Genomic DNA, 22,909 nt, shown 5'->3' on the forward strand with positions numbered 1-22,909 from the left:
GACTCGGCGAGTTGGCCTTGGCAGAATCCCGAAATGCAGTTTTTTCAGCTTTAAAAATTACACGATTGCATCAATATAATAGAAAACACCCATGGCTCTGATACCACTGTTGGGTTTTATGTACTCTAACATTCCTATGGTGCACATACAACCCTAATGCTTTGGATCTAAGTTTTCTCTAATTATACATGCAATAAACATTTTCCAAAGCATGAAGCCTAAACTAGCATGCAAGGTGATATTTGAATCATAAAAAAAACTAGTTAGAATATTACCTTGTGTAGTAGCTTGAATAACTTGGCCTCAAGAAAGCTTAGCACCCCAAGTGTGATGCCTCAAATGGAATCACAAAACACCAAGAACAATTAGGATGAATATGGAGAGGTTATGGAGACTAGAAATCGATTCTACTTCTTGGAATGCAAGGTGTAACCGATTTTAGCTTATGAATACATACATACATACATACATATATATATATATATATATATATATATATATATATATGTGTGTGTGTGTGTGTGTGTGTAGAATATCAAGGGTCATGTGTAACCCTAATCCATACCCATAAGCTTATGATCAACCCATTTGATTTGGATAAATACTTCATGGATTAACCCATAAGCCCATCACAAATCAAACCATGGATCATTAGCCCAACTCATATGCATCAATTTAATTAGTCTCTTTTGATCACTAAATTAATTCTAAATTAATTGTTGATCAATACTAATTAAATAATATGATTCCTCAATTAATATATTATACTTATAATATATTAATAAATCATAAATAACCTCTTACTCAAATATCCTTCCTAACATATTGATTTGATGAATGCAACCCAAATGGACCATGCTACTATCGGGTCAAGTACATACCAATTATAGTTATGGGCTTTGACACCTTTTCCAACAATTACCAGCTACCTCCACCACCCATCACCACCTTCCCCACCCACCTCAATCACCCATCACCACCAACCACTATTATCCACCACCACCTACCACCTACCACCATCACCACTTACCACCACCCATCTCCACCATTCGTTACCACCACCTCCACCCACCACCCACAAAAACCAGCACACGCCACCACCATCACCACCCACCACCCATCACCACCACCCACCACCACCACCCATCACCACCACCTGCCCCCATCACCCCACCCACCACCCACCAAAACCACCACCCAACCACCTCCACCACCCATCACTACCACCCACCCACTACCCACCATTATGACCACCACATGCCATTACCGCCAACCACCACCCACCACCAATCACCACCACCCACATCCACCATCCATCACCACCCCCACCACCACCCTCACCACCACCACCACCCATCACCACCACCCACCACCACCATCCATCACCACCACCCACCACCACCACCCATCACCACCACCTGCCCCCATCACCCCCACCCACCACCCACCAAAACCACCACCCAACCACCTCCGCCACCCATCACTACCACCCACCCACTACCCACCATTATGACCACCACCTGCCATTACCGCCAACCACCACCCACCACCAATCACCACCACCCACATCCACCATCCATCACCACCCCCACCACCACCCTCACCACCACCACCCACCACCTATCACCACCACCCGCCTCCACCACCCATCACCACCCCACCCATCACCCACCAAAACCAACATTCACCATCACCACCCTCACCACCAACCGCCACCCACCACCACCACCTATCACCTTCACCCGTCTCCACCACCCATCACCACCACTTGCCACCGCCACCTGCCATCCACTATAATCACCACCCTACATGTAACCCCCACCACCCTTACCACCACCACCACCTACCACCTACCACCACCAAACATCACTACACACCACCACCACCCATCACCACCACTTGTGATTATGTGTATATAATCAGAAGTGATTATTTGTATTTAATCACATATGATTTATATGGACAATATTTTTTTTGTCCTTATAAATCATGTGATTAGAGACATATAATCACATGTGATTATTTATATTTAATCAAATGTGATTTGATATATTTAATCACATATGTCATTATTGCGTTCTCGATTCAATAATTATTTTTTGTCAACTTTAATCATATGTGATTAGATACGTAGAATCACATGTGATTATATGTATCCAATCACATATGATTTACATGAACAATATTCATTTTTTATTTTTCGTTTCAATAATTTTTCTCATATATTTAATCACATGTGATTATAAGTATTTAATCACTTATGATTAATGTGGACATAAATTTGTTTTAATTTTCTTGATTCAATAGTTGTTCTTGTGTATATAATTACATGTGATTATATATATTTCATCACATATTATTTATTGAATCAAGAATGTGAAAATAAATATTTTTCACATAAATCGTATGTGATTAAATACACGAGATCAACTATTGAATTAAAAACGCACAAATGAATATTGTCCACAAAAATCATATGTGATTAAATACATATAATCACATGTGATTATATGTACCTAATTACATATGATTTATGTGGACAACATTCATTATTTATTTCTCAATTCAATAGTTGTACTCATGTACTTAATCACATGTGATTATATGTATCAAATCACATATGATTTATATTGATAATATTCGTTTTCACATTTTTGATTTAATATTTTTTCTTGTGTATTTAATCGTATGTGATTGTATGTATTTAATCACATATGATTAATGTAGAAAAAGAGAAACTATTGAATCAAAAACGCGAAAATGAATCTTGTGTATAGAAATCATATGTGACTAAATGTACAAGAACAATTATTGAACAAGAATGCGAAAATAAATATTGTCCATATAAATAATATCTTATTAGATACATATAATCTCATGTAATTAAATACACAAGAACAACAACTGAATCGAGAACACGAAAATGAATATTTTTCACATAAATACTATGTGATTAGATACATATAATCACATGTGATTATATGCGTTTAATCACATATGATATATGTGGACAATATTTATCTTTGTGTTCTCGATTCAATAGTTGTTCTCGTGTATATAATCATATGTGATTATATGTATCTAATCACATATGATTTATATAGACATCATTATTTTTTGTCTATATAAATCATATGTGATTAGATACATATAATCCCATATGATTTTATGTATTTAATCACATATGATTACAGTTGACAAATAACAATTACTGAATCGAGAATGAGACAATGAATCTTATCCACATAAATCATATATGATTGGATACATATAATCACATGTGATTATATGTATTTAATCAGATATGATTTATGTAGACAATATTTATTTTTGTGGTTTGATTGAATAATTGATTTTGTGTATTTAATCACATGTGATTATATGTATATAATCACATATGATTTGAGGTAGACAAGATTAATTTTTGCCTTCTCAATTCAATAGTTGTGCTCATGTACTTAATCACATACAATTATACATATAATCACATGTGATAAAATTCATGAGAACAACTATTGAATCGACAAAGTAAAAATGAATTATGTCCACATAAATCGTATGTGATTAGATTCATATAATCACACGTGATTAGATTTATTTAATCACATATGATTAATGTGGAGAAAGAAAAACTATTGGATCGAAAACACGAAAATGAATCTTGTGTACATAAATCATATATGACTAAATGTAAAAGAACAACTATTTAACGATATTCTGAAAACGAATATTGTCCATATAAATCATATCTGGTTAGATACATATAATCTCATGTAATTAAATACACAAGAACAACAACTAAATCGAGAACGCGAAAATGAATATTTTCCATATAAATTCTTTGTGATTAGATACATATAATCACATGTGATTATATGTATTTAATCACATATGATATATGTGGACAATATTTTATCTTTGTGTTCTCGATTCAATAGTTTTTCTCGTGTATATAATCATATGTGATTATATGTATCTAATCACATATGATTTATATTGACATCATTCTTTTTTGTCCATAGAAATCAGATGTGATTAGATACATATAATCACATGTGATTAGATGTATTTAATCACATATGCTTAAAGTTGACAAAGAATAATTATTAAATCGAGAATGTGATAAAGAATCTTATCCACATAAATCATATGTGATTAGATACATACAATCACATGTGATTATATGTATTTAATCATATATGATTTATGTAGACAATATTTATTTTTGCGGTTTCGATTAAATAATTGATTTTGTATTTAATCACATGTAATTATATTTATATATAATCACATATGATTTGGGGTGGACAAGATTTATTTTTACCTTCTCGATTCAATAGTTGTGCTCCTGTACTTAATCACATGCGATTATACATATAATCACATGTGATAAAAATACACGAGAACAACTATTGAACCGACAAAGTGAAAATGAATTGTGTCCACATAAATCATATGTGATTAGATCCAGATAATAACATGTGATTAGATGTATTTCATCACATATGTTGAATGTGGATAAAGATTTGTTTTCGCGTTCTTGATTCAATGTTTGTTATCGTGTATATAATCACATGCGGTTATATGTATCTAATCACATATGATTAGATACGCAAAAATGAATCTTAGCCACATAAATCATATGTGATTAGATACATATAATCATATGTGATTATATGTATTTAATCACATATGATTTATATGGACAATATTCATTTTCGTTTTCTTTATTCAATAATTGTTCTCGTGTATTTAATCACATGTGATTATACGTATCTAATCACATATGATTTATGTGAATAACATTCAAATTCGCGTTCTCAATTCAAAAGTTGTTATCATGTATTTCATCTAGTTGCTATTATGTATTTAATCATATGTCATTTTATGTATTTAATCACATACGATTAATATGGACAAAACATCGAAAACATAAAAATGAATTTTGTGCATATAAGTCATATGTGATTAGATCATATAAGAACATGTGATTTAATACACGAGAACAATTTACAAATCCAGAACGCGGAAATGAATCTTGTCTGGTTGTCTCATTAGAGAATAAACTACATTATACCTTTCCTTGTTCACTCTACCGGATTAGGGTATCCGTGAACAATAACATAAAAAAGTAATGCCTACATAATAGGAGAGTTGGTGTAACTCACCTCCTTGAACTTGAAAATTAGCTAGCTTGAGCTAGATGGATCATTTCCTTTCCGAGAACCTACACAACAATTATAACATTATTTAGCTTGTGCTTTGTTGTATTACTCTTATAAAACTTATGTACATATTTCCTTATTTTCTCTTTGATTGTAGTGCTCTGTTTGTGATCTGTTTCTTACCTTTCAACCCATTATTAAATTTCAATAAAATAATATTCGTAAATTACCCCCTTTTATCTATTCAGAAATATAAATATTTCGTTCTAACAATTTTTGGTTGATTTTATATTAAATTTACAAGTTAGTAACTTTAAGCTGTCACTTTCTGGACCACTCAACACTCTTGGAATAAACTGTACTAATCTACTAAGAATTCAATTAGTTCCTTTATATGTGGGAAACTATACATCCATATATAACAATAGGCTTTGGAATTTTAGAATTTAAAGTTCTGATGAATTTATTATGATTTTTTGAAGACAATGCTTGAAATCTGTGACCGCATGGACAAGCCTGAGAAGATTGCCAATTTTATCCCTCAAGGATTTGGAATGTCGAAATGTGATTCAAAGTTTGAAGAAACTAGACACACTAAGATTTCCAGAAAACTAAGTCTCATGATTTTTAAATTTTCTTATTGACCTGCATGGATTTTAGAAGTTGGAGGACAGATTTGGGAAAATTGATCATAATAGCTTCTAAATCACTTTTGGTATTCTATTAAGTAATTAATAGTTAAGCCTTAATGTATCACTTTTAACATGATTTTTGGTTACTTATTAGGCTATAGAGATGTGAAATTCAATTTAAACTAAGGGCCTTAATGCTTGGCTTAATGAGCGTTCAAAGTTAAGGATTTTCACATAAAATGCCACTTTCATACTTATTAGGTTCTTTCAGACAATATGACAAACACCTGGTGTGCATGAAATCCTACAACGACCATCAACTCTCTAATAGACTCCAATTCAGCCCCTAGAGCTTACAATTTTCAATTAAAACAATCCAATTGTACATATAATTCCTCACAAAATCAAGCAAATGAACAAGCAAGTTTGTAATTCATCAACAACAGGAAAACATAAGGGAATTTTTCAAGTAGAACGTCTTCTATGATGTAAAATCAAGTATTAGACATCGATTAGTCGTTCATTATAAGCTTAATTTCATGAATTTCGTGAGAAATCGAGTCAATTTAGGTTGAAAAAACGTAGGTGTACAGACTGAAAATTTACTACCTGGAAGCTCTCATAGACCGTCTTTGTAGAGATCAACTTCACTGTCGATTGGGACTTGCGGGAGAGATAGTTAACGATGAGCTCCGTTAATGGTGATGTTGGTTCAAATTACCCATAAAGATATGTAGAGAGAGAAAGATATGTAAAGTGAGAAACGGGAGAGAGATATGTAGAGAGAGAAATAGAAGAGAGATATGTAGAGAGAAAAAAGATATGTAGAGAGAGAAATAAGAGAGAGATACATTGAGAGAGAAAGATAAGAGAGATACGTAGAGAGAGAAAGAAAAGAGAGAATGTCTATAAAAATAAAAATAAAGTTCTAAGTATGTTCTAATAAAATTAAATTATTTTTTTAACATATCATTAAAATTTCAACATTTAAAAATTAGTAGTCAAAATTTGTTCTCAAATAAGAAATGTTCTCGATTGAACATACTTATATATATATATATATATATATATATATATATATATATATATATATATATATATATATATATATATTTAACATATCATTAAAATTTCAACATTTAAAAATTAGTAGTCAAAATTTGTTCTTAAATGTTCTCGCAATAAGAAAATGTTCTCGATTAAACATATATATATATATATATATATATATATATATATATATATATATATATATATATATATATATATATATATATATAGGGGTGAGATCGGTTGAAAACTTATAGTTTCCCGAGAACCCGAGAACTAAAAGTGGATATATATATATATATATATATATATATATATATATATATATATATATATATATATATATATATATATATATATATATATATATATATATATAGGACATGATCGTAATCTTACCAATCTCATTTAATGTTTAATTTTTTGTGTTATTTGAAATATTAATAGAAACGTTTACAAAATTACATAATAAATCAAATTTTCGGATTTAAAAAAAAATAGTATTTTTTAATTTTTTTTAAAAAGTGCAGTTTTTTTAATTTTTTATACAAAACATGAATTTTTGAAAAAAAAATTGAAATTTTTTTTTATTTAAAAAACTGCAATTTTTTTAAAAGCATTTAAAATTGAATAAAGTTAAAAAAAACTGGAATATTTAAAAAATACTATAAACTTCAAACAAAAAACTGCATTTTTTCAAAAAAAAAAAAACTGCAATTTTTTAAATGAAAACTGCATATTTTTCAAAAAAAAATTGCATTTTTAAATAAAAAACTGTAATTTTTTCAAAAAAAAAACTGCATTTTTTTAAAAGAAAACTGTATTTTTTTCAAAAAAAAAAAACTGCAATTTTTTTTAAAAACTGTATTTAAAATAAAAACGGCAATTTTTTTTTTAAAAAAAGCATTAGTTTTAAAAAAAAAATTTAAAAATCAATAAAAATACTATAATATTCGTTAGTAAATAATAAAAAATCTCATTTTTATTAATTAATCTATAAACATAATAGTACAAGTATCTTATTCGATACAAAATAAAATATAAAAAATAAAAAAAATGCTACAAATGTCAAAGCATTTTCATGTATTCGTGTCAATTTTTCCTTATTTTCTTCAATTTATCAGTTTTCATCTCTTCAATATTCACCACAATTTCTTTCAAATCTACAAGAAAATTAAAAAAAAATTGATTATTGCAAAAACACTCACAAAAATACGTATGTGATTTTCATGTGATTAACATATGAATCACATTTTATTTACATGTGAATTACATGTGAATCAACTGTGATTTACATGTGAATCAAATGTGATTAACATATTAATGTGTGCATATATACGTAATTCATATGTAATTCACTTGTGATTTACATGTGAATCACATATTATTCATATATAATTTACATGTGAATCACATGTGATTTAGATGTGAATCACATGTAATTCACATGTAAATATATAAATCGCATCCAAATTAATACAATGGATATTATATATGGCAAAAAAGATAATAATTAAGACTACACACCTAAAATCCAAATTAATGTGAGGGGATCCAAAGACAATTCATAAAGCAACTGTAGGAGAACATAAAACGTGTTCATAAAAATCATTTAAAAAAACTAAGAAATTTGAAATTAATTGAGACTACACACCTGGAATCCAAATTAATGAAGCATCATTGACATCAGGCTTTTTTAGCATTTCCAGAATATCAAGAATAACCTCCAAACGACTGATATGAATAAGGCTTCAAATAATTATCAACGAGAAAATCCATTATAATGAGCTGCTTTGTGTAAATATGGTGATATAAAAGAAACAAAAATTCAATGAATGATGTACAATTGTATGTAGAATGATAAAACAAAGTGAAGGCATAGAAGACAAAGATGAAGCTAAACTTTGCCTAATTTATGACAAATAAGTTGGCAGTGAAATTTCATTTTTTTTCATGTTATAAAAATGCTACACCTCCTAGTAGAGAACAAAACTTATTTTATTTATTTATTTTTCTAAAAAGTGGCAACTGAAATAATATGTATGTATCTACAAAGTAATCTTGCACATAAAAGATACTCAGTTAGAGCATATACATAGAAAAAGTTGAGCTTCTGAGAGTTTAATCACTAGCAATAAAAACTCTTTATACAAGAACAATTGCTTTGAAGAACACCTCAATAAAGACAAAAGTGATTAATTATTATGATAACCAAAAGATGATCAAAAGAAAACATTAAACTAAGCAGATTCAAGTTAAGAGAGCATACCATTTCTTAAAATTGGCGTCATACTCAATCTGACCATCTTCATGATCATCATCAGAGTCTGAATCAGTTTATGTGTCAGTTTCAGTCGGAGGGCAAATATGTCTTTCTTTTGTTTGGATCACCTGATCACAGTTGAAAGAATCAAAATGTTGCCCATCCAGCTGCACCTGTTTTACTTTTAGTTGATCCAGGAAGATTCTTCTGCAACGATCATAAGTATATCATAACAGAACCTTTAAAAACCATTAATATCATGCACTTTATATATAACTTAGATATGGTGAGAAAGAAATTTGTATGTATATTCATGCCAACTTAAACAAATAACATCTCAATCAACTTAAAACTGGCACAAATAAAGGTTTGTTTGATCATTGCACCGTTATAGAATAAAATTGAATTCCAAATTATGATCATATTCATGAAATGATTACCACCATTTTTACAGATTATTGCATACACAGAATAGGTTACATGACAATCAATTTGTATATCCAAATTACAAGATCAGAAAGGAAGGAAATCAGTCGGCATTCAATCATACAACATCATTGACAATCCAATGAAAACAATAATTTTCAAAAACTGATCAAATTTGAGAATAGATTTCAGATAAGAAGATAAACATCAAGGGTAAACAATTGATAAAAACGTATGGAGATATTAACGAGAGAAATCAATCGAGATTCATACATCAAATTGAAGTTACATCATTGACAATCCAATGAAAATAAATAATTATTCTAATTAAAATGGATGAATTTATAGAAAAATAGATTTTAAACAACTGATTCGGGAATTTTTGATTCATCTTACTCTTTTGCAATTCATACCAGATTCTGTTTCAAATAAAAATTCATACCATATTACCAAGTTACAAATCATGATAAGCGAAGAGATTAAATATAATTAAATTGGAAGACCGGATTGATAGAATCAAAAGAATAAGAACATCAAAGAGTTCTAAAAAATACCAGGTTTGAAATCATCCAACACCATGAGGGAAGAAATCGATTGTAGAAACTGGTGGCCGGTAGAAATCGGCTTGAAAACGATGGCAGAAATTGATTGCGTGTTGATCGAAAATTAGTAAATCGGCTTGAAAATCAGTTCTATTCACTGCGTGTTCTCAGATGATGAAGCTTGAATATCGACAATTTCTTTCTTAATCGCCATCCATGATTAAAGAGGTGGTTGCCTTCAATCAACGACATCAAGTGAAGGATTGCTCAGATGATGAAGCTTGATGACGGAGGAAAGCGATGCAGATTTGCTAGGTGTGATCGTATGAACCAGAGGCGGAATGAAGATCAAAAGGAGGCGGGATGAAGAGAGAAAGAGAGATAGGGTAGAGGCTGACGTGATTCAATCCGATTTATGAATTATGTTATTCTTTTTTCCATTCCTAAAATGCCCTGATTCTTTTTCAAAAAACATACCCCCGTACCTTTTCTTTCCCATGTATTTACAAAAATGCCACAAAGCATCCTAACCATCGTTTATTTTGATCTAACGATCATCGTTCGGTTCTCAAGTTATCGGGAATATATGAGTTCTCAAATGATCTTTTTTTTTTCTCTCTCTCTCTCTCTCTCTCTATATATATATATATATATATATATATATATATATATATATATATATATATATATATATATATATATATATATATATATATATATATATGTTTGTGTGTGTTATACGGATGATCCCTGGGATTTCAATGTCTTTCATGATTAGTCATCGACTTGTGTAAATGACTTTTATACAATTTTTAATTTTTTAATCGTAACTTTATATTGTCAGCTTAATTATTTTTTAATCTTTATTTTTTATTATGACATGAATATCATTTTTATGCTTCATTGTTCATTGTGGCTGACATTTTGAATGTCACCAATGTTGCTTCAGATAGTTGTTATATTCAGCATTAAGGAGGAAATTCATAAGATAGGAAGTTATACTTTTTTTTCACTTTTATTCTGTTATATATATATATGTGCCACCTCATTTCTCTTCGTTCTTCAAATCTCAGGAAATGGTCACGCTTCGTTTTCCCTTATTTCTATTATCTTTTAGAAATTATTTTATACCAATATTATATATTATTATATAGAATTAAAAGCTATAAATTTTAATGTATTTATTTATTATATATAATTTAATTAATATTATAAAATAAAAAAAAGAGGAGAGCAAATGTGATAATTGGGAACTGTGTAGTTAAACCTTGATAATTGGGAACTGTGCAGTTAAACCTTTCACCCTCACTGCACCCAAGGTGTGGTGAAACAACCATGTTATCGGCAACGCACCTTGTGGTGCATGTATACCTCATAGCCTAATAACATAACCAAGAATAGCATAAATGGAACAATAGCTAATATTAAACCTAAAAAATTAGAGCGGTCACTCGGTCACTCGGTTGTGGGTGATTGTCAAAAAGATTATGTTTTTGAGCAAATACATCGAGGGTAGATCTATCGACGATAAGATATAATGAGCTAATTTAACTTGTACCATTTTTTTCTTTTATTACAAATTTGTTATGAAATTTATGTAGAAATGGGTTGTATATGCTAATGGGAAGATGCTTGCGAAAGCTTGTCGCTAAACCATCCACAAACACGACTCACATAAGTGAGCAACATGGTTGTGAAAGCCTGTTAATATTTGTTCCTTTATATTCGGTTCCGAAACCGATAAAACTATTGGGGACCCAAAAACCGATTGAACCGAAACCGAAAATTAGTAATATTAAGAACCATAACCAAACCCTAAGCATAATGTGTTTCAAATTGGTTTCGGTTCCGGTATGATTCGGTTCTTACTTTTTTATTGCTCATTTACCGTCCACAACCATTATTCACAGCCCCCCCCCCCCCCCCCCCCCCCCCTCCCCCAGTCACCTTTCGGGATTTATATTTAACTCCTTCTTGGTGTAAATAAATAAATATAACATTAATTTTGCCTTTATATTATTTATGTATACCAAAATAATACAAGAAATTGAGTGGAATTCAAAAGAAATAAGGCGAAAGTAGATTGAAATTAGGATTTAAAGTGAGGTTCAAGATGTCAAAATAAATTATAAATAGTGGGTTTAGAGATGTCCTAATAAAAACGTGTTTGAAGTTTTCATGTGGGTTGGCACACCAAATTTGTCATATATACAAGTTTTGGCACCAAAAGCACGAAAAGTAGACCGCTGAGATTTCTTTGGACTTCATTTTGCATTTTATATTGTGTTCCTGAAATTTCCTTTTCAAGAGTCTTCATGAGACTAGTAGGCTTCGTATTGGACACAAAGTCACAAAACCAAAAGATGCAAAAGTGAAATATGAAATTTGATTTGCAAACATGAAACTTGATTTATAATTTTACATTGCGCTAGAAAACTGAGTTAACTTTCTAAAAAAAGTTATCTGAAATAAAGCAAACTTAATTTGTTCTATTTAAGGTAATGAATTTTAAACTCATTTCTTATTTAAGTTAACAAACTTCCATTTTTTCTGTTTTGACCGATAACGGATTAACGGTTGTCAGAAAATGCAATTATTTTCAAGTGGATTTAAATTGGGTAGTTACTTGGTACGCTTCAACAAATATAGAAAAAAGTTTGACAAATAATTATCTTATTTTTCTAAGTTAGGTTAAATCAAAGGAGAAATTAACAAAATTTGGTAACCTTTTGATGTAATTAGCCCGACTAAAAGGATATGACCACGACATGTCGGGTATGTTTTACATGTACAATTTGGATGCGTAAAAAACATAGACGATTTTAAACATCGTCAATTTCGTCTGTTAAGTCCCTGTGGTTTCTAAAAAAATCAAGTTTGGTCCTTAACTTTTTTGGTGTTCAAGGATGGTCCCCGTGGTTTGAAAACTTTTAATGGATCATCTTTGTGGCTAACATCGTCTATTTCGTCTGGTAAGTCCGAACATGTGCGAGACATGTGAGGGCAAAATCGTCTTTACAAACTACATGAACTATTTATGAAGATTTGACTATTTTATATTTATTAACTGGTTTTATTTATAAAATATAAAATAAAAATAACCCCACTCCCTACCCCCACCCCGCAACACCTCGTCCCCTTAAATCCATCGGCGAACAAAGCTTCTTCCCTCATCCTCTTCACTTACTCGACACCACCACCGGACTGCCACTGCCCTCCGTCATCGAGCCGTCGCCGCCTTACGAAATCGAACCACCATAGCCACCAATCCACACCTCTCATCCACCACCGCTCGCTTTTGATGAGTTTTCTAGGTTACATTTAAACAATAAACAACTTAGCAGAATACACAAAGCTATTTGTAGGCACATGCAATCTAGAGATATATGATACATTTCTCATTATAACAACATACTATGAAAACCGATTTAATCTACTTATAAGAAATTATAAATCAGATTAGTAAACATACAATTTGGTATAAACAATTATACTAACTCTCAAGTCCTCAAAAGCTCCATGGAAAGCGAACATCTAATAGTGTGAACATCTCTAATGTCTCACACCCAACAAAGCTAGAAATCAAGAGAATATAGGATGAAAGAAGCGAAATTTGGATTTCATCTTCTTGGAATTATTAGAAATGAAAATCAGATGTCAAGGGGTCCTATTTATAGTTAGTGGATCACAAGGGTAAACCTACATTTAAATAATTAAATATTAGATTTAATCTATTCAAGACAATTATCCTTATCAGCTATCAGGAGGCTTCCAGAAATCCTAAAAGCCTTCTCGAAATCGCCCATACCATGGAGGTTTCTAGAATTGCCTTCCTTGCTCAAGTATCGAACAATTACAATTCAACCCTTGCACCTTTAATTAATTCCAGTTAATCCCAAATTAACACTAGATTAATTCTGATTAATAATTAATTGTTCCAACTATTTCCAATTAGTTTATCAATCATACAATAAATTAACAAATCATTTTATTTCTCTCCTAAAGTCATTTCTAGCTATTTCTAGTTATTGACGGAAACTCACAAAGAACTTTACTTTTATTCCATAAAGTTATACTAATTTAGTTATGACCTTGACCTATTTAGTTATGACTTTGGACACCTATTCCAACAGTCTCCCACTTGGACAAGTCATCAACTATAATTGCTAATATAGACTTTGAATAGTTAGCAAGTGTGCTTCCACAACCATTGCCGAACTCTAATATAATCAAATGTTGGCTCTTAGATAAATGATCAGCTATTCCTTCGTTCTACAAGATATCGTATGGACACGAGACATGGATACAAATCAATCTCACAGTCTAAGATTCTATTTCCTGATTTATAATTTATGATGACTAAATTCATACTACAAGTTAAACATATCAATTTAGTCCAGCTAGGCCTAGCACATGAATGTCAACATCCATTTACGGTTGCGTTTATGTAATACCAATGCACAACAGATTTGTAAACTACAACTTATGCATCTCCGCTTGAAAAATAGAAAATATTATCCTTTTAGAATTACTTGTAACTAAAATCCATGAAGTGATCTCTAAGCGAGTGGGTTGTTCCAATATTTAAAATATCATTTAAATACTCGTGAGTATTTGTAGCAATCTACATGACATGCCCAATCACAATGGTCAATCTAATAATACTCCATGACAATCTTAATTCAATATTGACCCCCAAGAGTACGGATGATTGTGGAGTTTCGAGTAAATTAATTACTCGGGAAGAAACACACGAAATGAAACACAATAATAAACTAATTGTCTATGGTATCATACTCCTGAATATAAATAATCCCCTATTATTTAATCACCTTAACAATTACGAATTTATTAATTGTATAAATGTTTTGGGGTAATCGACTTAACAACTAAACTTTTCATTATTTCTCATGTCTATGCCCTTAAAATTCATACCATGTTTCCTTTGGTCATCATTATTACGAATGAATCATCAGGAAGATACTCATTTCACAACTAGATCTCCATCCTCAACTCTATCTTGGATGCAGTGGAATTTCCTCCTTCTATGCATTGACCTTCTGTGTTCTCAAGGATAATTAGTCAATGCGACTACACCTTCACATAATATTTCTGATGGCAATTTGCTACTAAAAACAACTCCAAGTTCAACTATGAAGTTTTCTTGTCCGGGTACGTTCCTTGGATACTTCACTTGCACTAATGTAATCCGACTCATATTTTTGAGTCTACGACCATCTCCTACATGAAACCTTTCATGTTACCGCACTAAAATTCAAAATGAATGTCTATTTATACTATGAGTCAGATTCATACCTAAAAATTTCTGTTACTATAGCTCTTCTTAATTATGTTCTCTAATATCTACAAGCAACCAGTCCTTGGTATCTCTCAATACCTCAGAGTGTTCTTTCCAGTTGTCTAGCGATTCAGTCGAGTAAATTTTTGATACAGTCTCACGATGCTCAAAACATCCAAGACATGAGAACAAGCACTAGTCATAGCATACATGGTCGATCCTATATCCGAAGCATATGAGACTCGACTCATCCTATCATTTTCATGATTGGAACAAAAGACTTTGAGATTCTCTCAAGTCCTTACTATGATGCATATGAACAATCTCTTTCTTGGAATTTTCCATGTTGAAACTTTTCAACACATTATTCATATATGGGCTTTGATTGAATCTTATTAAACATTTTGATCTATACTTTTAGATCCGAAGACCAAGTATCAATGTCGCTTCCCCTAATTCCATCATAGCGAAATAATTCCCGAACTTAGGGAAATTGTTTCCTATGAGAAGTATTATTATCAACATGCAATACCATGACGACAACGACACTCCCGCTAGCTTTGACATGTACTCAAAACTCATTTGGACTTCTAGAAAGACAATACTCTTTAACTCTTCTCACGGAAACACAACTTCTTGCTACACGGTGCTTATTTAAGTCCTTAAATAGACTTATCAAGCTTACACACTTTGTTCAGATACCTTGTATGTTTAAATTTTTTCAGAACTTGTCATACATCCACTTTACCATATCTTATAATCAAAGAAGGCAACAATGACAACAAATACCCAAATAGACATTTTCTCAGCTACTGTTGAGAATGTTTCTAGGGATGAGCATCAGAACCAGCCCGAACCGGAACCGGCCTGAGAACTAAGCTTGGTGGAAAATTGGAACCGAACCGGACCGTCGGTTTCGGTTCCTACCGATTCTTGCTGGGTCTTCAATATTGGAACCGGTCTACGAGAAATAGCAACATATTTTGAGAAATATTTCGGTTACGGTTTTGCTTTTTTCCGGTTCTACCGGTTCCCGGTTCCAAAAATCCACAAGAATATCGACCCGGTCCCGACCCGATCGGTTCTATCCGGTTCCGGCCGGTTCCCCGGTCCAAATGATCATCCCTGAATGTTTCCTCATAATAATTTATTAAGTCTGAGAGGAACCCTTTTCCACCATACTAGCCTTGGAAGTGTGTGTACATTCTTATCCATGTAAGTCTTAATATTAAAGATCTAATTGTAACCCTTTGTTATAAGACTAGACTTCAGATCAACCAATTTCAAACTTGGTTATCCTTCATGGAATGAATTTTTCTATCCTTAGAACCTTCTCATCGTTAGCCTCATCGCCCGCCATTGCTTCCTAGTAGCTATTAGCTTATCCAAATTGATCAGTGTTTAATCATTAACCAACGTGTTACCTTCTACAATTTGATGAAATTCATAAAAATTGGGAAGTGCATTAACTCTACTAGATATGTAAATAGGTAATGCAACGTCATTTGACTCAATTGGTATTTCAACCTCAAGTTGAGAGCTAGTGCCAACTATAGGTTCATTGTCGGTTATATCTCGAATTTGTTCAAGGTTAACATGACTCCCACTGACTTCTTGATATATATATATATATATATATATATATATATATATATATATATATATATATATATATATATATATATATATATATATATATATATATATATATATATGTTCTTCTCTCAAGGAACACTCCTTTTGAGCTATAAACACCACCTTCTCATGGGTCTTTAAAACAAATATCAAAAGTATATAGTGAGTACCTGACAATACAACACCTCTGAGCCCTCAATTCAATTTGGTCATTGGTTTCTCGTCTAACGAAAGACCTCACAACACCAGACCTAAATATGAAGGAACTTTCCAAGTCCAAACTTCATGAGGTATCTGCAGACCTACTTAGTCGGTTTTAAGGTTCAAAACATGCTCTACTATTTTAAGTGTATATTCCTAACAATATAATTGGTAGCAAAGCACGGATCATCATAGATCGAACCATATAGCATTTGATTCTCCTTTTACCAAGACCATTACATTATGGTGTCCTTAGAGAAGCCAATTATGGAAACCATTCCACAATCTCTAAGATGATCGTAGAACTCGATACCAAGGCATTATCCTGTCCTTTCAGATCGGAAACCATTTTATCATTTTTCCCAATTGATTCCTTACTTTGTTATGATACTCATGAACTATTCAAAATATCAAACTTATGCTTAATCATATAAACATTATCACATCTACTGAAACTATCAGTAAATATGACGTAGTAGTGTTGGACGTCCCTTGTGGCGGATTTGAAGGGTCCACACACATTAGTGTGTACAAGATCCAACAATCATTTTCCTTTATTACATGTTCATGTGAGTGGTGATTAAGTCATATTGCCAATAAACAAGACTCACATACATCATCCAACCCAAAGTCGAATGAATCCAAGTTCGGTTCAATTGGAGCTTGGTGATGTGATTCTTATTTATGTGGCCAAGGAAATTATGCCACAAGCACGTTCTTATCTAAACTATTAGATGAATCAATATTTATGTTAATATTGCTATTATTAGAAACATAAAGTACAATTTCATGAATGTCAATTGCAAGAAGATGTTTTAAATATAAAACCACCATCTTTATAAATTAGAATATCACATTTCCATTATCAAAATGAAAATTGAAATTCATGTTTATACAAAGCATAAAAATAAACTAGTTTTCTAGACATTTCTGAAGAGTAATAACAAATAAATCGATCTTTCTTAACTCCACCACTAAGCACAAGCTCGAAATCCATGATTATCGAGACATGCGACACTCGTCCATTCCAATGATTAGGTTCAACTATCGATGACTAAAACTTCTTTCTTTCCTATAGATCATTCAGTGCCATATAAATGTGACTAACACATAACACATCAAGGATCCATGAGTTGGAAGTATTATGAAGTTCGATTATTTAAGTACTTGATGTAGAGTCAAAACATTTCGACATTACCATCTCCAAGATTTTTCAAGTACTTAGGGCAAACTCGTTTCCTATGATCCTATCATTGCATTAATTTCAACTTGACTCTTTTAAATCATGGTTGTATGGAATAGAGGGCACACCAATTCCATATAATGGGAAGTTCCGACCGAAACCGTTCCCTTCAATTTAGGATTCGAACGTTTCCTCTTCTTTCCGCCAACATTCAAAAAGGCGATAACTGGAACTGGATAAGAAATCTAATTCCTTTCTAGTTTCCACAAATTGGAGAAGGTTTAAGAATTCCATAAATGTCATCTCCATACTATTATATGATAAATCAAGTTGAAATTATCATAAGAACTAGTGAGAGATCCAAGCACAAGATCTATAGCAAGACTCTTGTCAATGTTAACATTGAGATACTTGTCATTACTATAAAAATACCATTTAATGACACGCATTGCGTGTCATAAAAGGGTAGAGATGACACGCGAATGCGTGTCAAGGAAGGCCATGTCATAAAGGAAGACGACACACATTTGCGTGTCGTAACCTTACGACGCACATTTACGACACGCAATGCGTATCATTAAAGCCTCTGTCAAGAAAGGCCATGTCATAAATGAAGATGACACACATTTTTGCTTATCGTGAATTTATATGTTAAAAAAAATATTTTATAGATTACTAATTTTCAAATTAAATTTGCATTTAATGTCTCATAATAGAAAATAAAATACCATATACAAAAAATACAATCCATTCCACAAAATTTAATGTCATACAAATGTAATACATCAAATGTGAAAGATATGAAAGTCATCAACAAATAATAGTCAAACTACAAGAACTTGTTGCCCACCTTTACAACATCCGAGCTATTTTACTTGACACTATGCACATCAACAAGACCTGCAAATTTGAATAATACAACCATTAGATTCACATAAACCAACAAATCCCAATAAATTTATTGGGATTTTGTAAAGAGAAACTAAAACCAACTTTTAATCTTCAACTAAAACAAACTTATTTTCTGATCGTAGGTGTATATAATCTAAGCAATTAACCCATCTGTCACACAAACAAGATGTTTTTTTTGTTATATGTAAATCAACCAAACGTCTTATCTTAATTATAATAATGATACCTTTCTTGGCATTGTACTTGTGTACTGCCAGGCACAAATCTACACTTGAGACCCAAAGCCTAAGAACATCAGCTCCATAAGAAGGTGATTCATGTAAAGAAAATGAAAACAATTAATCTGCTACCAAAAGATTAATGTTGTAACATTATAGTTTTACTTTGTAATTTCAGAAATCTAGTTCATTTATGATCGGACCCATCTCCATCATTCTATGTCTGAAAATATAAATTGAATTAAGAGGGCTAAAATGTAATAAATACCAACATGGGTTGGTTTCACTGATTTGGGTAGATTTTTCAAAGTACAATACCTTACTAAGACAAAAAATGAACGAATTATGATATTACAAATAGAAATGGATGTATGATGCTATAATGCACGATGAAAAATGGAAGTATATTGCTATTTATTGCATTTAGCCCTATTATTAAGCATACAAATGCCACCTGTTTCTTTCTATTTTGATCTCTCAATCAGAGTCACACATGGGTATTATATTGCAACTCAACCTTATTCTCGGGTATTTTAGACATGCACTCATTTGCATCTTTTATACCTCAATTGCACATTCCATGTTTCTTTTTCTTTGTTCCATTTTATAACGAGTTGTTCATTTATTTTCTTTTTATTACAAACAAACCTTAAACCAGATCATGAAGCAGGAATTAGGCCTATAGTGGAGGGTAGTATCAGTAATTTCGAATTGTTAGGGAGTTCTATATTACAGTGGAACACATGAAATTGAATGAGTAAGTGAGTGAGCATCATGGCCATGTTGGCTATCTTCAAACTATAGAGAATTATGTTGGTTGTTGGGATTATTATATTACACTTTATTCCTTTTCATTAACAAACAGTGTGGATTTCTATCTTTCAGGGGTCACTTTATCTTTATTCATGAACATATCCTACAATCTAACTTTTTCTATTACAACAACTCAAAGCAGCAGAGTCAGGTTAACAATATATAATATAACAAAATTGAATCATATTCTTCATGGCAACATCCATCTCATCTATTATGATCCAGAGATATCATAAAGTTAGGGTAAAAGCAGTGCATCATAATTCATGACACATGGATACATATTTTTTTGTTGAAAAACACATGAAGTGCTTTGATTCTTTATTAAGTTAGTTGGAAATGACCAAAGGAAACTCACCGAAGAGAAGCATATCCCCATATTGATATTTAGAATTGTAGATATAGTCGATGTATTCTGAAAAAAATCAAAATTTAGCTTGACAGGTAAATAATTCTTACATAGAGCAGTAATAGTATATCAATATAAACAAAATTCATCAGAATAAAATAACTCATAGGCAGGAAAACTGGAATTACATATACTGGCAAAAATGGAGGATGACACGAGGGGGAATTCATTGAGATCGTAACTCTACATTGAAAATCTCAAAGAGATAGAGCTTCAAAGAAAGGTGTAAATCAAAGACTAGATCCTAACATAATAGAGTTTCTCACCAACCAAAACCCTATAAGAGCATGAAGTTGAACTGGTAATAGCTAGTAAATCTGCATTTCCTAGTTAAAATTATGGCATAGAGTTTCCTAGCTAAGATATTAAAATGATACTCAAGTTAAGAAAACGGTTCGATTATAAAAAAAACGTGAAGCTCAAATAGATGTAATCGGATGGATGGAAATAGATAACTTGAGAATTGAGGTTGTCTGGCGATGATCAGAGTAAGTTGAAAAAACCCTAATAAGAAGTTGGTGCTCCACCTAGGACTGTTTGAGTTGGCTTTTGAACAACACCTTTAGTGCAACAATATGGCTGCTCTATTTCAGAAAACAAAAATATGATCAACAGTTTAGCCAACAATCAATAACCTAAATGAACTACTTTTAATCATCATAAATATAACTGTTATACTAACCCTCTTCTCCTTAGCTATGTAGATATGACCAAACGTCCCTCTCCCAGTGGCCTCCCAATGTCAAAGTCATTAAGCGTTCACCTCTTGTTTTCTGTTGTTGCCTCTTTATGCGCCTGTAATAAGGAACAACCAATTAAAGTCAATAAAATCAACATTTGATCCAATATGGCATTCACCAGGTTTCCAGCAACTGTAAAAATGTAATAATGTCTATATGCAAACGAAATGTTATCATGGACTCAATTCAATATAATAGAATCTAATAAAAGTTATCTTTTTGAAATTGAAAAATCTCCTACAACCAGTGGTTCTTCACCAGGTGTCTCTTGTGCTCTTCCCCATCTTGGATCTCTTAACACGTTGATGTTTGCTGCCCAAAATGGTACTCCCTTTTCTTGACCTACAATGTACATTGCTCTTGCTTCTCTCCTAATTGCCTACATATGCATTAAAAACTCATCAATGGAATCTAATGTCATGTGTAATCTTGACTAATAGTCAACTATTTTGCTTGCTCTCTGTTTAAAGTATGATAAAATGAAACCCTAGGTTCGCCACAATTTTTCTCAGAGAATTGTAGTGAACTATCGATCTAAATCAAAATGGAAGAGAATGTTGCTTATTCTTTTACTGATAACTATAAATGAACGTGAAATCGAAAGAAAAAGAAAACTCAGATCATCAATAAGAATGGAAGACCGACCTGACCAATTCGATACGCGAGATGTGAATCAAAATAAGTAGATGTGAGGATGACTTGAGGGAACTGTGTAGAGGCGGTGATCGTTCTGTTAAATCTCACAACATTTTCGTGTCTAGAAATGTTGTGCAATTCCGGGGACCACCAATCGTAAGCGGAGATCCCAAGGCGAGGAATCCTTGGTGCTACATTCACCAGCTGCAAAACTTTCACGTCTAACGTAAGTCGTGAAACGACGTCGTGAGCATGGTTGGGAATCGGTAAACTGACGTTGCAGTAGGTATATAGCGGTGTAGGTGATGAAGGGGCGCAAATGGAGATTGGGGTGACTCCGCCGAGACGATGATCATTATCATCATCGCCGCGAGGCATTTGATCACGAAAGCAAGAGCAATTTTGCTGTGAGGTCTCATGATTGTAGGGTTTGGGTTTGAAATTGAGTCGTCCGTTTTTTTCCGCTTTGGTCGAGGTGATGGATCGGGGAATTGAGGAAGTTGCGGATGAAGACGAAGGCCCTAGGGCTTTTTCTTGCTAATTCGAAGAGGCGGGGTTTTTAATTTTTGGGATCAAATAGGAGGAGGTTTAATTTTTATGGATTTCAATTTCCCCCTTAAAATGCATGTTTCATTAAAAAATTATAAATCGACACACTTACATGACACACATTTTATGATAGGCGCCCTCCGTATTCCTTTTTTTTTTCTTTTTTGACACTAATTTTAGGGCACGCACAAATACGTGTCCTCTATCCTTCAAATTTTGGAAAATTGACATTATTT

The 22,909-nt window shown here is 32.2% G+C and overlaps 1 protein-coding gene across 1 annotated transcript; it reads right to left on the reverse strand.

Moving 5' to 3' along the window:
• Positions 1–1,664: 1,664 nt before the first annotated feature.
• Positions 1,665–22,502, reverse strand: LOC145163871 (putative beta-D-xylosidase 7). The gene is made up of 5 exons (XM_079082621.1): positions 22,134–22,502; positions 21,733–21,867; positions 21,607–21,620; positions 21,465–21,543; positions 1,665–1,781 (listed from the first exon to the last, which is right to left on the reverse strand). The coding sequence occupies exons 1-5, from the start codon at positions 22,500–22,502 to the stop codon at positions 1,665–1,667; spliced, it is 714 nt and encodes a 237-aa protein (XP_078938747.1).
• Positions 22,503–22,909: the final 407 nt, after the last annotated feature.

Source organism: Lactuca virosa, chromosome 3 (assembly GCF_052849685.1).
Source record: "Lactuca virosa cultivar CGN04683 chromosome 3, Lactuca_virosa_CGN04683_v6, whole genome shotgun sequence".
NCBI lineage: Eukaryota > Viridiplantae > Streptophyta > Magnoliopsida > Asterales > Asteraceae > Lactuca > Lactuca virosa.

What these genes read in the sequence shown, in the direction of transcription:
- LOC145163871 (XM_079082621.1), bottom strand. Translation starts at nt 22,502, where the DNA reads ATGCCTCGCGGCGATGATGATAATGATCATCGTCTCGGCGGAGTCACC. An exon ending in TCGCGTATCGAATTGGTCAG is followed by an intron (nt 21,868 to 22,133) that starts GTCGGTCTTCCA and finishes ATGCATATGTAG; the next exon opens with GCAATTAGGAGAGAAGCAAG. An exon ending in GAGGCCACTGGGAGAGGGAC is followed by an intron (nt 1,782 to 21,464) that starts GTTTGGTCATAT and finishes AGTGGATGGCAG; the next exon opens with GTGGCGGTGGCAAGTGGTGG.